At 46.8% G+C, this 16,776-nt stretch overlaps 1 protein-coding gene across 1 annotated transcript in view; it reads right to left on the bottom strand.

Annotated features, from left to right (window-relative positions):
* Positions 1–14,570, bottom strand: part of cdr2l (cerebellar degeneration-related protein 2-like) — a 61,951-nt gene extending 47,381 nt beyond the window's left edge. Inside the window, exons 1-2 of the mRNA XM_038777434.1 lie at positions 14,489–14,570; positions 4,833–4,945 (exon numbers count right to left, since the gene is read on the bottom strand). Of these exons, the coding sequence (XP_038633362.1) occupies positions 4,833–4,945; positions 14,489–14,570 (195 nt within the window). The remainder of the gene's footprint in view (positions 1–4,832; positions 4,946–14,488) is intronic.
* Positions 14,571–16,776: the final 2,206 nt, after the last annotated feature.

Raw genomic sequence — 16,776 nt, 5'->3', positions numbered from 1 at the left:
CCTGGTATGGAGGGCATTAGCTATGAGGAGAGGTTGAATAAACTCGGTTTGTTCTCACTGGAACGAAGGAGGTTGAGGGGGCGACCTGATAGAAGTCTACAAAATTAGGCAGAGTGGATAGTCCGAAGCTATTTCCAAGGGTTGAAGAGACAATTACTAGGTTTAAGGTGCGAGGGGCAGAATTTAGAGGAGATGTGCAAGGCAAGTATTTTTTTTTTTTACACAGAGGGCAGTGGGTGCCTGGTGGTGGTGGAAGCAGGTATAATACTGACACTTAAGGGGCGTCTTGACAAATACATAAATAGGCTGGGAATAGAGGGATACGGATCCCGGAAGTATAAAAGGTTTTAGGTTACCCAGGCAGCATGGCCGATGCAGGCTTGGAGGGTCTGTCCTGTGCTGTACGTTTCTTTGTTCTTTGTACACTGTTCTCATCAAAAAATCCCAGGACAGGTAGAGTACAGGGTTAGATACAGAATAAAGCTCCCTCTACACTGTCCTAATCAAACATTCCCAGGACAGGTAGAGCATGGGATTAGATACAGAGTAAAGCTCCCTCTACACTGTCCCAATCAAACATTCCCAGGACAGGTAGAGCATGGGATTAGATACAGAGTAAAGCTCCCTCTACACTGTCCCAATCAAACATTCCCAGGACAGGTAGAGCATGGGGTTAGATACAGAGTAAAGCTCCCTCTACACTGTCCTAATCAAACATTCCAAGGACAGGTAGAGCATGGGGTTAGATACAGAGTAAAGCTCCCTCTACACTGTCCCAATGAAACATTCCCAGGACAGGTAGAGCACAGGTTGGATACAGAGTAAAGCAGGTGCATGGAAACCCTTATCACCTCCAAGTTGCACATCATGCTAAATTGAACCTATATCATTGGTCCTTCATCGAGGCTGGATAAAGATCCTGCAGCTTCCTCTGTACAATCATCTTCACCACATGGGTTGCTGCAGTTCTAGATTTGCTTGGCTTAGACACACTTAAAATGTGCAGATGACACAAAACCGGGAAGGATTGTGAAGTATGAGGAGGATAGTGATAAACGTTAAGAGGACATTGCTGGTGGAATGGGCAGAGACATGGCAGAGTTCATGCAGAGAATGTGAAATGATACATTTAAATGGGTGTAGGAGCAGAGCAACCTGGAGGCAAATGTCATTGGCTGGTAACGCAGGTTGAGAAAGTGGTGAATAAGTCACACACGATTGTGTGATTTATAAACAGAGGCAGAGAGTACTTGGTCAGGGAGAAATAGCTTCCGTCTGTGGGAGGACTGAGAACCCAGAAAATACCAATTCAAGCTGATTGCAAAAGAAGCAATGATGACATATGGAAACACTTTACTTTTACATCGCAAGCGGTTAGGATCCGGAGGATGTTGCTCAGGAATGTGGGGGAGGCAACTTCAATCAAGGCTTTCAAAAGGAGATTGGAGAATTATCTGGAGAAAAATTTGTCAGGTTACGGGGAAAGACAAGTGGAGTGGGATTGAATGGCTCTTCTCGAGATCCAGCACAAACACGATGGGTTGAATGGTCTCCTTCTATCCTATAATTATTTTGATTCTAGGTAGCTCACCTGTACTTTCTCTGGAGCAACAAGGACAAATGCTGACTTTGTCAGCAACACCCACATCCCCAGAATGAATTAAAACAAGGATAGATTTGCAAAATTATGTGAAATATTAATACATAGTACAGATGATGGAGATAACCAGGGTTTGTCCTCCATCTGGGACTGGCCTGCAGTCTCCAGGAATCAAAGATCAATCACCAGGACACTGCAGTGTGCGACCCTGCAGAAAGAAGGCATCAGGACATTAAAAAAGATTGTTTTTAAAAATCTTTTTGCGTCATGGGTGGGTGGGGGGGGGGGGGTGGAGCTGGAGGAGGGGCTGAGTTGAGCTTCAGTTGGTCATGGGGATGGGGAGGGGAGAGTGAATGGGGGAGAATTGGCCGGGGTTGAATTGATCCCCAGTTGGACAAGAGTCAGGGAGTCTGTCAGGCTGGAGGAAGGAGTGGCTGAAGACAGTTGCAGGAAGTCAACCTTTGGAACCCTGGTCTTTATCATCTCCATTAATGATTGTTGGACACAGACACGATGGAAAAGTGACAAGATTAAGATAGAGGGGTAGTAAAGATAAAAAAAGATTATTTCAATTGGTTATCCACCCTGCCAGACAGGCGACACGTGGAAAGCACACCATGTCAGCAGGGAAATGTAAACAAACAATAAGTGCTTTTCTCTCAGTCCACTTCAGACTAGAGTAAACAATACATGGACAAAAATAGACCGGCGGACTGGAAAGTCCAACAATCAGATATTAAGCATGTCGACACTTTACAATGTACGTGCGAGAGCAGATTTAGAATACTGTACTCTCTGTTCCCCACAACAGGTGTGAGTGTGCAGGGAAAGGATGCAGAGGATGAGCGACAGGAAAGAATTGAGAGACTGAAAATTCACATTCTGAAGTGGAGCCATTAAGTATTAAAGAGGATGCACAGGAAGGTCTATAATTGCTGGGGAAGAAGGGGCTCACATTTAAGCTCTGTCTTTCTTTCTCTTGTTTTATCTGCAAGTTACCTAAAGGGGACGACAGGGAAGGCAGTGCAATGTTCCTCCTGCGGAATAGAACAAAGAACAAAGAAAAGTACAGCACAGGAACAGGCCCTTCGGCCCTCCAAGCCCGTGACAACCATGCTGCCCGTCTAAACTAAAATCTTCTACACTTCCAGGGTCCGTATCCCTCTATTCCCATCCTATTCACGTATTTGTCAAGATGCCCCTTAAATGTCACTATCGTCCCTGCTTACACCACCTCCTTCGGCAACAAGTTCCACGGCACCCACTACCCTCTGTGTAAAAAACTTGCCTCGTACATCTCCTCTAAACCTTGCCCCTCACATCTTAAACCTATGCCCCCTAGTAATTGACCCCTCTACCTTGGGGAAAAGCCTCTGACTATCCACTCTGTCTATGTCCCTCATAATTTTGTAGACCTTTATCAGGTCGCCCCTCAACCTCCGTCGTTCCAGTGAGAACAAACCGAGTTTATTCAACCGTTGCTCATTGCTAATGCCCTCCATACCATGCAACATCCTGCTAAATCGCTTCTGCCCTCTTTACCCTCTCTAAAGCCTCCACATCCTTCTGGTAGTGTGGCGACTAGAATTGAACACTATACTCCAAGTGTGTTTGAGGTAAGGGACACTGTCAGTGTCCCTACTGATTTCACCTGTGGGAAGTGCACCCATCTCCAGCTCCTCAAAAACCACGTTAGAGAACTGGAGCTGGAGCTGGATGAACTTCAGATCATTCGGGAGGCAGAGGTGGTCATATATAGAAGCTTCAGGAATGTAGTTACTCCGAAGAATGAAGATAGATGGGTGACGGTGAGGGAGGCTGTGAGGAAGCAGTCAGTACAGGGATCCCATGTGGTCGTTGCCCTTAGTAACAAGTATACCGCTTTGGATACTGGTGTGGGGGGGGCGGGGGGGGGGGGGGGGGGACTTACCAGGGGTAAGCCATGGGGTACAGGTCTTTGGCACAGAGTCTGTTCCTTTGCTCAGAAGGGAATTCGGGAGCGGAGTACAGCATTAGCCATTGGGGACTCCATAGTTAGTGGGACAGATAGGAGATTCTGTGAGAATGAGAGAGACTCGTGGTTGGTGTGGTGCCTCCCAGGTGCCAGGGTCCGTGATGTCTCGGATCGTGTTTTCGGGATCCTTAAGGGGGAGGGGGAGCAGCCCGAAGTTGTTGTCCACATAGGCACCAACGACATAGGTAGGAAAAGGGATGGGGATGTAAGGCAGGAATTCAGGGAGCTAGGGTAGAAACTTAGAGCTAGAACAAACAGAGTTATTATCTCTGGGTTGTTACCCGTGCCACTGCTAACGAGACGAGGAATAGGGAGAGAGCTACAGGCTACAGGGATGGTGACGAGGGAGGGATTCAGATACCTGGATAATTGGGACTCATTCTGGGGTAGGTGGGACCTCTGCAAATGGGATGGTCTACACCTGAACCAGAGGAGTACCAATATCCTGGGGGGCTGGGGGGGGGGGGGGGGGGGGGGGGGGGGGGGATTTGCAAATGCTCTTCGGGAGGGTTTAAACTAATTGAGCAGGGGCATGGGAACCTGAATTGTAGCTCCAGTGTATAGGAGGTTGAGAGTAGTGAGGTCATGAGCAAGGTTTCAAGGTTGCAGGAGTGTACCGGCAGGCAAGAAGGTGGTTCAAAGTGTGTCTACTTCAACCCCAGGAGCATCCGGAATAAAGTGGGTAAACATGCAGCATGGGTTAGTACTTGGAACTTCGATGTTGTGGCCATTTCGGAGACATGGACAGATAGAAAGTTGGCAAGGGATTCTCCTGGGGTCCTCTCAGCGGTATTAAACCGGTAACGTTGGACTATCGTGGACGGGGTTGGGTTAAAATATTGCCCCACTAAGTTCAGAAGTTCATCAAATGTTTTGGTGTCCGGCGCAGCTGGGTATGTAAGGCTCCTAATCACCCCAAACGCATGCGGGGTGCAGGCGGTGAGCACTATGACCACCTGCCGCTCGCCTTCGGTGATCGCACACACACGCACGCACGCACGCACGTGGTTGTCTGACCCCTCTGTCTCTGTCTCTCTCTCCTCCCAACCCCACCCCCACTCCATCATCCCTTGCCCCACCGTCCTGGAACGCTGAAGCTAACTACAGGTCATTTCGGCTGGGATCAGATCAGATCCATTAACTCATCACAGATCTCAGATGAATCACAGCAACTGGTCTCAATGGCCAATGTCTTGCTGCACCGTGAATGGAATTTACCTCTATCTCCTGGACCTGCTCCTGATTGGTTGCGTACATCTGCTGTAGCGAGTCTTCCAGTTCTTTATTGCGTTCGAGAAGTGTTTTCCCTAACTCTGCTGCTAAGTGCAGATCTACAAGAAACACAATATAGTTACAAGCACAAAGAAAGAAAAACTTGCATTTATATAGTACCTTTCACAACCGCAAGGTCCAGTGATACATTCAATACATTCAAGTACGGGATGGCACGGTGGCGCAGTGGTTAGCATTGCTGCCTCACGGCACCAAGGCCTCGGGTTCGATCCCGACTCCGAGTCACTGTTATCCCCGTGTCTACGTGGGTGTCACTCCCACAACCTAAAGGTGTGCAAGGTAGGTGGAATGGTCATGCTAAATTGCCCCTTAATTGGAGGAAGAAAATTGGGCACTTTAAATTATTTTAAAAAGTACATTCAAGAATTTTGATGCATGGCCATTGTTCTAATACAGTAAACACAGTAGCCAATTAGCATCACAGATTGCAATATGACCTGATAATCCATTTTAATGATGTTGGTTGAGAGATTAATACTGACCAGGACTCCAAGAAGATCTCCCACTCCCCACAGTCCTTTAAATAGTGCTATGGGATGTTTACATGCACCTGAGAGGCAGGAGATTTTGCTTCCTTTTAATTTTTTACAAGTGGCACAGCATTCTCTCCTCTATCATGGGTCTTTGGACTGGGGCTTGAATCCACGATCTACTGACCCGGAGGTGAAAATGTTCGTTTTAAGGAAAGGATTAATTCCTTTTGCCCTGTCACAATGTTCAGTGGGAATTAAAAGTGGCTGGACAGAGAATTCAAATTGCTACATATTGTGCGACACAGGTTCCCATGTCCTAACCCCGCAGATATTTCAGCTGTTCTCTCCGGGGTTAACTTTTCAAAGGACACACCGACAACAAGGTTTGTGATACTTCACCCAACAGGAACATTGGGTTCCCCCTGTCTCCAGTCGAATAAATTGACAACTCTTGCTAAAACTGAAATTCATTCTGTGAAAAACAAGGTGAAGTAATCCTTTGAAAAGGTACAAATTCACACGAGAGAGAGAAAGAGAGAAATGTATAAAGAGCGGCGTTAGAACAGAATCTGCCAAGGCTTGGTACGTGAGCTTGAGAACTATAATGTGGAGATCCCGGCGTTGGACTGGGGTGAGCACAGTAAGAAGTCTTACAACACCAGGTTAAAGTCCAACATGTTTGTTTCAAACACTAGCTTTCGAAGCACTGCTCCTTCATTCATCTGAGGAAGGAGCAGTGCTCCTAAAGCTAGTGTTTGAAACAAACATGTTGGACTTTAACCTGGTGTCGTAAGATTTCTTATCGAGAACTATAGGGTGTGAATTCTCCAGCGTATGTAGAGAGTTATTTTTCATTATAGATATTATTGTTGCCAATTTCCTTTTAAATCAATAAATACCATTAAATTCATTTGTAGAGGAATTACTTATCAATTTGTAAATACGCACAACCATCCCTCAGATACTCTGAGTACTGTTAAACAAAGTACTTACTTAAATTGGGGAATTTGAACCATGTTCATATGCTTTGGTCCTGTCCAAAGCTGGAGGATTACTGGAAGGAGGTTTTTAGGGTAATCTCTAAAGTGGTGCACGTGAAACTGCACCCGGGCCCTCGGGAGGCCATTTCGGGGTGTCGGACCAGCTGGGGTTGGAAACGGGCATGGAGGCAGATGTTGATCGCCCATAGGCGGATCCTATTAGGGTGGAGATTAGCCTCTCCACCCTGTGACCCGGCGTGGAGGGGGGACCTGCTGGAATTCTTGATGCTTGAAAAGATCAAATTTGAACGGAGGGGAAGGATGGTTGGGTTCTACAATTCATGGGCGTTATTATGCACTTTCGAGAATTGGATCACATCGAACCTCAGGGGGAAAGGGGGGGGGTGGGTGGGTTGGTGGGAGGGGGTTAATGGTGACTGTGGGTGATTCCCGATTCCTCTTTGTCATTTGTTTATGTGAACATGCGGGCTAATGTTTGGGGTTTGGTGGGAGGATGGGATCGTTGGTATTGAGATTGGGATTGACATTACATTTGTTACCGATTATTGTTTATTGTTGGGTGTAAATTTGGGAGAAAATGTGAAAAAAGAGAATAAAAAATATTTTTAAAAATTGGGGAATTTGGTGTTGTGAGGGAAGAGTTGCTGTTCTGGTCTTTTACCGAACAAGGAGCGAACTGAGAAAGGGAGGGAGAGACAGTGAGACCCAAGAGCTGACATCCAGAGGCATTGCTGGGTGACTAGTTTTAAGGTTTTGATTCTCTAAACTGGGACAGCAATTTAAATTGTACCAGGAGATACAAATGGTTGTGGTTTATTACAGTTCACTCAGGGACTAAGCGTTGCTGAGGCAAAATCCATTTTTCCACACATGCTGTAGCCTGGAGCTCTGGATAGTAATGGGAGAGGCTCTAACACTCTTTCCATCACGTGACTTTTCAGGAATCTCTCCTACTCCCACTGCCTGCCTTCGGCCTGTTGGAAGGATTTGCAGAATGATGCCCAATATGTTTGCCGCATTCTTTTGGCACAGCTTCCTTGGTTATCAAGTCCTAGGGTGGGATTCAAACCCAGAGCTTCTGACTGAGAGGTAGGGACACTACTCACTCACCACAAGGCTTCCCCATGGAGATGCAAGTACTGTATTATAGAATCATAGAATCACTACAATGCTGGAGACCATTCGGCCCATCGGGTCTGCACCAACCCTCCGAAAGAGCACCCGGCCTAGTCCCACCCCCTCGCCCTATCTCTGTAACCTCACCTAACCTACACATCTTTTGACACTAAGGGACAATTTATCATGGCCAATCCACCTAGCCTGCACATCATTGGACTGTGGGAGGGAACTGGAGCACCCGGAGGAAACCCACGCAGACCCTGCAAACCCCACACAGTCACCCAAGGTCGGAATCGAACCTGGGTCCCTGGTGTTGTGAGGCAGCACAGCTAACCACTGTGCCACCCAGTTATAGCTTAGCTAGTTAAACAACTCGATATAATTACAAATAATCCTAGGAACATAAGAACTAGGAGCAGGAGTAGGTCATCTGGCCCCTCGAGCCTGTTCCACCATTCAATAACATCATGGCTAATCGTTTTGGGGACTCAGCTCCACTTACCTGCCTGCTCACCATAACCTTAATTCCTTTCCTGATCAAAAATCTATAAAACTTTGCCTTAAAAACATTCACAAGGGGGCAGGGAATTCCACAGATTCACGACCCTTTGCGTGAAGAAGTTCCTCCTCAACTCAGTCCTAAATCTGCTCCCCCTTATTTTGAGGGCATACCCCCTAGTTCTAGTTTCACCCACCAGTGGAAACAACTTCCCTGTTTCGATCTTATCTACTCCCCTCATAATTTTATGTTTCTATAAAATCCCTCCTCACTCTTCTAATCATAGAACATAGAACAGTACAGCACAGTACAGGCCCTTGAGCCCACGATGTTGTGCCGACCACTTATCCTAATCCAAGCTTAACCTAACCTACACCCCTTCAATTTACTGCTGTCCATGTGCCTGTCCAAGAGTCGCTTAAATGTCCCTAATGACTCTGACCCCACCACCTCCCCTGGCAGTGCATTCCACACACCCACCACTCTCTGTGTAAAGAACCGACCTCTGACATCTCCCCTATACCTTCCTCCAATCACCTGAAAATTATGTCCCCTCGTGACAGCCATTTCCGCCCTGGGGAAAAGTCTGGCTATCCTCTCTATTCATGCCTCTCATCACCTTGTACACCTCAAACAAGTCACCTCGCTTCCTTCTTCGCTCCAGTGAGAAAAGCCCAGCTCCCTCAACCTTTCTTCATAAGACATACCCTCCAGTCCAGGCAGCATCCTCGTAAATCTCCTCTGTGCCCTCTCCAAAGCATCCACAAACTTCCTATAATGAGGTGACCACAACTGGACACAATATTCCAAGTGTGGTCTAACCAGGGCTTTATAAAGCTGCTAATCGATGAGTAATATTTCAAAACTGAAATCCAATTTAATTAAGTAAATACAACAGAGATGGCAAGGCAGATGATGCGTTGTATCTGTAGCAGTGGGAGGTGATGGACACCAGTGTGATTCACAGCAGCCACATATACAGCAAATGTCTGCAGCGTGAGGAACTTTAGTTCAGAGCTGGTCCTGACATTTGGTCACTGCGATACAGGAGGGAGGGGGAAGGTTACCTAGACACATTGTTGCAGTGGCAGTCACAGCCCTTAGCCTCGGCACTTCAGATCTGGTTTACAATCAGTGACTGGAGGATTTGACAACAAGTGAGGCAAGTGTGGGAATCCAAAAAGTTGCAATAGAGGAGCTACAGTCCTTGCAATCAGCCCACAAGGTTCAAGGTTCTTATGTGGACGAGGGCAGGGACTACAGGGCGAATGAGCAAACTGACCACAGCACTGTGGTACAGGGAGCCATTCGAGTGGGGAGAGTAAATGGGAGTGTAATAATATGGAACAGTATAGTCAGTGGGATAGACACTGTTGTTTGCAGCTGAGAATGGGAGTCCTAACCAGTGCCAAGGTTAAAGACATCACCTCAGGGCTGGAGAGGAACCTGGAATGGGAGGGGAAGGATCCAGTTGTTGGGGTTCACATAAGTACCAACGATATATGGAGGACCAGAAAAGAGATTCTGCTGAGGGAATATGAGAAGTTGGAGCTTGCCTCACAGCGCTAGGGACCCGGGTTCGATTCCGGCCTTGGGTGATTGTGCAAACTCCATACAGACATTCTCCCCTTATCTACGTGGATTTCCTCCAGGTGCTCGAATTTCCTCCCACCGTACAAAGATATACAGGTTAGGTATGGTCATGGGGATAGGATGGGGGACTAGGGCAAGGTAGAATGTTCTTTTGGAGGGTCAGTGCAGACTCAATAGGCCAAAAAACCTCCTTCTGCACTGTAGGGATTCTATGAAACCTACAGAATCTGGATGAGCCCATCTGAATCTTTAAAAAAAATAAATTTAGAGTACCCAATTATTTTATTTATTTATTTTCCAATTAAGGGGCCAATCCACCTACCTTGCACATCTTAGGGTTGTGGGGGTGAAACCCACGCAAACATGGGGAGAATGTCTAAACTCCACATGGACAGTGACCCAGGGCCAGGATTCGAACCCAGGTCCTCAGCGCTGCAGTCCCAGTGCTAATCACTGCACCACATGCCGTTCCTTGCCCATCTGAATCTTAACCATCCAGGGAGAGTCTCCCATTGCAGCATCTCATCAATGATTCCGAGTCTGCACTAACCCTCCAAAACAGCATTCTATGTTGCCCTGGAGCTGTGGGAGGAAAGTACAAACTCCACACAGGCACCCAAGACCGGAATCAAACCCATGTCCCTGACGCTGTGAGGTAGAATGCGAACCACTGTGACACCCAACACAGTGAAGCCCAACGCAATCTGGGGAACAGCTGTTCATCGTCCACAGTCTTCCGGACTTAACACGGAGTTCAACAACTTCAGACCACGAACACCCTCCTCCATTTTGATAATCCAACACCTCCCCACCCCCAGTCAGTCTGTATCTTGTTCTTATATTTTGCTTTCAGGGATTGCTGACCCATGTACTACTACTAAAACACATTCTGCTATCTGACCTTTATTCCACTATTAGCACCATCTTTAGTCTTCAACACTATCATTAACACTCCGTTTGTCTTCTGTCCATGGCACCTTTGTCAAATCTCTCCTGAACACCCACCTATCCCTCACTGAGTTTCTGCTCCAGCTGCTCCACCCCCTCTTATACAATAATACCCTTCAGATTTCTACCTCACTCCAGCTCTGAAGAAATCATACAGACTCGAAACATTAACTCTGTTTCTCTCTCCATAGATGCTGCCAGACCCTCACGTTTTTCCAGCATTTTTTGTTTTCATTCCAAACTTCCAGCATCTGCAGTATTTTGCCTTCATAATAGTCCCCACTAGTACAATACCCATGAGATACAGTGACAAACCTGTACCCACTAGTACTGTACCCCAGTGTTATACAGTGACAGACCTGTCCCCACCAGTGCTGTACCCGTGAGATAGTAACAGACCTGTACCCACCAGGAACTGTAACCCAGTGTTCTACAGTGACAGACTGGTACCCACCAGTACTGTATCCCAGTGTTAAACTGTGACCGAACTGTCCCCACCAGTACTGTACCCCAGTGTTCTATGGCCAGCATGGTAGCACAGTGGGTAGCACTGTTGCTTCACAGCGCCAGGGACCCGGGTCTGTTTCCTGGTTTGGTCACTGTCTGTTCTCTCCACGTCTGCGTGGGCTTCCTCCGGGTGCTCCAGTTTCCTCCCACAAGTCCCGAAGGACATGCTGTTAGGTGAATTGGATATTCTGAATTCTCCCTCGGTGTACCCGAACAGGCACTGTATTGTGGCGACTAGGTGATTTTCACAGTAACTTCATTGCAGTGTTAATGTAAGCCTACTTGTGACACTAATAAAGATTATAATTATTATTAGTGACAGACCTGTACCGACCAGTACTGTATTCCAGTGTTATACAGTGGCAGACCTGTACCCACCAGTGCTGTACCCCTGGGATAGACGTGTCCCCAACAGTACTGTATTCCAATATAATATTGTGACAGACCAGTCCCCAACAGTATTATATCCCAGTTTGTTTTTTCTAAATAGTAAGATCACTATAGTCCCAAGTTTGTGGAATGACAAAGTGTTGAATTGTATTACCATCTGTGTCACAGTTTAAGTGGACACAACATGAATATTTCAGTCACAATCCCCCTTCTCCCCACAGATATGCCAGGACTCTTCAAAAAGCTCCTTGTACGTTGAGGAGCTGCTGAATTGTAAATAAAGCTCCTGTGCTCTGTATAAATCTGCCCTGACATGAATAACTAGATTGTGAAGGTCAAGTATGCTTGATCTACTTAAAGAGTTTGCTGTCATATGATTGAACCTGGTGCAGGGAGTGTGCTGCAGGCCATTGGGTCATATTTGTTCCATGTCTGAATGTGGACTGTCCTTAAAACATGAGAATTTTTTAAAAAACAGCCAAGCTGTGCGATTTCCAACACACAGCAATTTCCACCATGCAAGAGTATAGATAGGAATTGCACAGGAAGTTGCCAGACACAACATAGTAACTAAATGACAAGACACTCACTGATTTAATTAGAATATTCATGTCCTAACCCACTAGCTGCAAACATCTAATGCAAAACAGAAACACAATCTCAAGCTGTAATTTACCATTCCAGGCTTGCAATTTATAATAATATAATAATCATTATTAATGTCACAATGAGGCTACTGTGAAAACCTCTAGTCGCCAGACTCCGGCGCCAGTTCGGGTACACTGAGGGAGAATTCAGAATTTCCCAATTCACCTAACAAGCACGTCTTTCGGGATTTGTGGGAGGAAATCCCACAAGCCCCCGGAGAAAACCCACGCAGACACAGGGAGAACATGCAGAATCCGCACAGACAGTGACCCAAGCTAGGAATCGATACTGGGATCCTGGTGCTGTGAAGCAACAGTACTAACCATTGTGCTACCGTGCCACTCATATAGTAGTGAGAAATTGGGTTTCAGTTCGTGGTGGGCAGACTACTGTTCCTATTATCACAGCTTTATCGTGATACATGCTTTTATCCCAACTCTGCATGTTTCATTTAACAGGAGTGTAGAGGTGGGCTCACTGACAGGAATTGTTCAACCAAGGTATCAAAGATGGCAGAATCACAGAATCCCTTCTGTACAGAAGGAGGCTATTCGGCCCATCGAGTCTGCACCACCCTATTTCCATAACCCCACCTAACCTGGACAAATTAGCGTGGCCAATCCACCTAACCTGCACATCTTTGTGGGAGGAAACCCGGAGGAAACCCACGCAGACATGGGGAGAACGTGCACACTCCACACAGTCACCCGAGAATCGAACCTGGATCCCTGGCGCTGTGAGGCAACTGTGCTAACCACCGTGCCCCCCCACTCTCTTCCCTCTGACCAAATCATAGAATCATGCAGTACAGAAGAAGTCCTTTGGCCCACCAAACCTGCACCAACACAAAAAAAGACACTAAATCTACACTAATTCCACTTCCCAGCAGTTGGCCTATAGCCTTGAATGTGATGACATTTCAAGTACTCATCCAAGTACTGTTTAAAGATTGTGAGGTTTCCTGCCTCAACTGCCCTCCCAGGCAGCGCATTCCACATTCTTCCTCTGGGTGAAATTTTATATTCCTCACATCCCCTCTAAATCTTCAGCTTTTCACCTTAAAATGATGTCCCTTTGTCATTCACCGTTCAACTAAGGGGAACGACTACTTTATAGTATTCCGGGGCAGCACGGTAGCATGGTGGTTAGCATCAATGCTTCACAGCTCCAGGGTCCCAGGTTCGGTTCCCGGCTGGGTCACTGTCTGTGCGGAGTCTGCACGTCCTCCCCGTGTGTGCGTGGGTTTCCTCCGGGTGCTCCGGTTTCCTCCCACAGTCCAAAGATGTGCGGGTTAGGTGGATTGGCCATGCTAAATTGCCCGTAGTGTCCTAAAAAGTAAGGTTAAGGGGGAGTTGTTGGGTTACGGGTATAGGGTGGATACGTGAGTTGAGTAGGGTGATCATTGCTCGGCACAACATCGAGGGCCGAAGGGCCTGTTCTGTGCTGTACTGTTCTAAATCTTCTAAATATCCACCCTGTCCATGCCCCTCATAATCTTATATGCCTCAATCAAGTCCCCTCTCCGCCTTCTCTGCTCCAAAGAAAACAACCTGAGCTTATCCAGCCTCTCTTCATAGCTAAAATGTTCCATCCCAAGCAACATCACGGTGAATCTCCTCTCTACTGCAATCACATCTTTCCCACAGTGCGGCGACCAGAACTGCACACAATTCTCCAGCTAAGACCTAACCAAAGTCCTATACAGCTCCATCATAACTTGCCTGCTCTTATAATCTTTGCCATGACTATTTAATGTTTAATTTTTCTTTGTCGGTCCTCTACACCCCCCCCCCCCCTTGAATATTTACAATCAATCTTCTCCCCTGGCATGAGTGCATTTTGTGGAGTCATTTCCATCTCCTGTTAACATATCTTGCCAGTTTTCTCTTCTTCACTTGCTCTCTCCATATATTCAAGTCCCTCCTTCCCTCCACAGTCTCTCTCTCTCTCACACATTGCTCCTTTCCCCTTTTCTCTCCAACAGTCCTCCATCTTACACTTACTGTCTGGATGTTTATTCCTTTATTTCACACGACATTCACAATGTGCAGTTCCAGACACAAACACCTCAATATACAAGGCAGCTTCAGACACTTTTGTTCAAGAAGCTGAAAATCAATTTGCAAAAACAAAAAGGTGAAGCTGATGACAGTTTGAAATTCTCTCTCTCTATTCCTCTCTTTGTCCCTTCTCTCATTCCCCTTTCATCCATCTTTAGTTTTACCTCACCCTTATATCTCACACTCTATCTTCCTACTTATGTTCTGATACCCTGCCCTTTAATTATTTGCCCCCAATCCCCATCCCCCCCATCTTATTCTTTCCTTCATCCTTTCTAATCCTCCTCTCTATCTTTCTGTCATTCCTCCTCCATCTCTCCTTCCCCTCCCCTGGCTCACTCACCTTGTTCCAAGTCTTGCTGATCGTACCAGGGTTTATCCTCCTCACTCTCGAAGTCGTCCATACTGTGGTTGTTGCTGATCATTGGGAGGCGGCTGCAGTAGTCACTGGGTGTTGCTGGATGGAGGTGTTGCGTCTTGCTGTGGTCCTGCTCGGGGATGTTGCGGGAGGGGGCACAGCTCCCGCTCTCTGTCGGAGGGGATGTTCTGCTCCTGGACCAGTCTTGGTCCTGACCTTGTTGGATGTACCTGGATGCAGGCGTTGATGCGCTAACTGCTCCCGCCCAGCCTCCGACGTGGCAGCTCTCAGCCCAGGGACTGCATCTCTCAGTGACTCATTTCCATCCTCCACAGTCAATCCCGAGAGGGGGGGGGATCTTTCCAACTCGGAAACAAGAACTCACCAGAACCTCCACTCCTGGCCTCCCAGCTCCTCACTGCCACCTAGCAAAGTCAGCAGCAACTTGCAACTCCCGCAATGATTATTAACCCTTCCATCAATACTTACCCTGAAACAGCAGAACATTGCCTATTGCCTAATTCCCGTCCAGAGAGAGAAAGAACAAAACAACGTTGTCACCTTTTAAATCAGTCCTCACTTTGTACAACGGCCACAACTTATATTTATATGGCGACTTTTTATTTTCCGTTTTATAAATCTAGAGTACCCAATTATTTTTTCCAATTTTAGAGTGGCCAATCCACCTACCCTGCACATCTTTGTGTTATGGGGTTGAAACCCACACAGACACGGGGCGAATGAGCAAACTCCACACGGACAGTGACCCAGTGCCAGGATTCGAACTCGGGTCCTCAACGCCGTAGGCAGCAATACTAACCACTGTGCCACCGTGCTGCCCTATATGGCGACTTTAAGACGACACAATGCCCTCAAGTGCTTTACCGCTCATTATATAACAAAATATGACCCTGTGTCACAAAAGGAGGTGTTAGGTCAGGTGACCAAAAGCTTTGTCAAAGAGGGTAGGTTTTAAGGAGGTATCAGAAATGAAGAAAGTGAGGCAGAGAGAGGTTTTACCGACAGTATCTTCGAGCTTCAGCCATGGCAACCACTGGTTGAGCAACTGTGTGCGGAGTCTGTACTTTCTCCCCGTGTCTGCGATTGCTTCCTCCGGGTGCTCCAGTTTCCGCTCTCAGCCCAAAGATGCGCAGGTTAGGTGGATTGGCCATGCTAAAATTGCTCCAAAGGGTAGGTGGGGTTATGGAAATAGGGCTGGGCTTAGGTAGGGTGCTCCTTTAGAGGGTCAGTGCAGACTCAATGGTCTCCTTCTGCACTGTGGGAATTCTATGATCCCAAGATCACAGTGGCACAAGAGCAAGGATGACATGGTAGCACGGTGGTTATCACTGTTGCTTCACAGTGAGAATATGAAACAAGGGTTAATAGCTAGAACACTCCAGAATTAATGGGACACATTAGTGGAAAGTTACTAATAAGGGAGTTATTATTGAATTTGTGAGCCGACTCATGACTGTAAGCCGAATAGCCTTGAGAAACAAGGAAGATGGCTGGATGACGGAATATGAAATGTGGGAGCTGCTTGCAATTATGGCTAACACCTGTTGTTTTGCTAAAGTTGCTATATACTCATGTGCCAATAGATAACTTCAAAGTCTGTAAAATCATGTATTGAAATTATGGCAATAACAAGTAAATCATGTATCGAAACTATGGCAAAAACAAGCTATGCTTTGTAATGGGGGCAAGCTCAAGTGAATGTGAGGGACAGCCCCTTAAAAACCATATAAAGATAGGATGTTTTGAGCAAAACTTTGGCACTCTCCCACAGGTGTTTCTTTGGAATACCTAGAGGGCTGCCCAATAAAGAATATTCCAAAGTGTGCTGGCCAAAGGGGGTGCACTATTTTGCAGCCAGCCTGTGCACGGCCGGCGCCATGTTGCACTGTGCAGCCACTGCAGGCCGCCACAGTGCACATGCTAGAGCTGGGTGCTCTATGCTGCCTGCTTAATAGCCCCCCACCAAATGGAGGATCAGTGGCCATTTTGCGCTGAATTTCCGGTCGTAAAATGCCACCATTCCCATGCCGGTGTCAGAACATAGCCTGAAAATCGGAGAATCCAGCCCATGATGCCATGTTATAGTGGAATGTTGTCAGTGACATGTGGGAAACTGGCATTGAGTTTTTCGTGATGTCACCAAGAGTTTAATATAAACTCCATGAACCACTCTGCTGACTCTTACATTTCACACAGCTTTGCTACTCCTATCAAACCACTTACAGGTAAAGCCATCTCTGATCACCTCCTTA

This window comes from Scyliorhinus canicula, chromosome 18, assembly GCF_902713615.1.
Source record: "Scyliorhinus canicula chromosome 18, sScyCan1.1, whole genome shotgun sequence".
In the NCBI taxonomy this organism is placed as follows: Eukaryota; Metazoa; Chordata; class Chondrichthyes; order Carcharhiniformes; family Scyliorhinidae; genus Scyliorhinus; species Scyliorhinus canicula.
This window is presented reverse-complemented; position numbering and strand designations above follow the sequence as displayed.